The sequence below is a fragment of the Myotis brandtii genome, unplaced genomic scaffold (assembly GCF_000412655.1).
Source record: "Myotis brandtii unplaced genomic scaffold, ASM41265v1 scaffold250, whole genome shotgun sequence".
In the NCBI taxonomy this organism is placed as follows: domain Eukaryota; kingdom Metazoa; phylum Chordata; class Mammalia; order Chiroptera; family Vespertilionidae; genus Myotis; species Myotis brandtii.
In genome coordinates this window covers 278,842-279,054 of record NW_005359478.1, presented here as the reverse complement: position 1 = coordinate 279,054, position 213 = coordinate 278,842, and the positions used below count along the sequence as shown (strand labels likewise).

Here is a 213-nt window from a genome sequence, read left to right as displayed (position 1 = left end):
CCCACCCTTTCCGGCCTTTGAGCGGAGAGCGGTTCCCAAAGAATCGGGTGGGCGGAAACAATGACTCATGGCCAGAATATGCTGGTTTCGGAAACGGGCGGAGAGCCGTTCCAGCCCGGGCTCGTCTCGGTTTCCACCCACGGGGAGCCCAGCGATCGCGGACAAAACAGAGGGCGCGCGGCCCCCGCTCACCTTGGAAGGCCTCTCGTGGTT

General features: G+C 63.8%; 1 protein-coding gene across 1 annotated transcript in view; it reads right to left on the bottom strand.

Annotated features, from left to right (window-relative positions):
• MCL1 (myeloid cell leukemia 1) overlaps window positions 1-213 on the bottom strand; it is a 5,045-nt gene that overhangs the window by 4,081 nt on the left and 751 nt on the right. Inside the window, exon 2 of the mRNA XM_014540638.1 lies at window positions 193-210. Coding sequence (XP_014396124.1) covers window positions 193-210 — 18 coding nt within the window. The remainder of the gene's footprint in view (window positions 1-192; window positions 211-213) is intronic.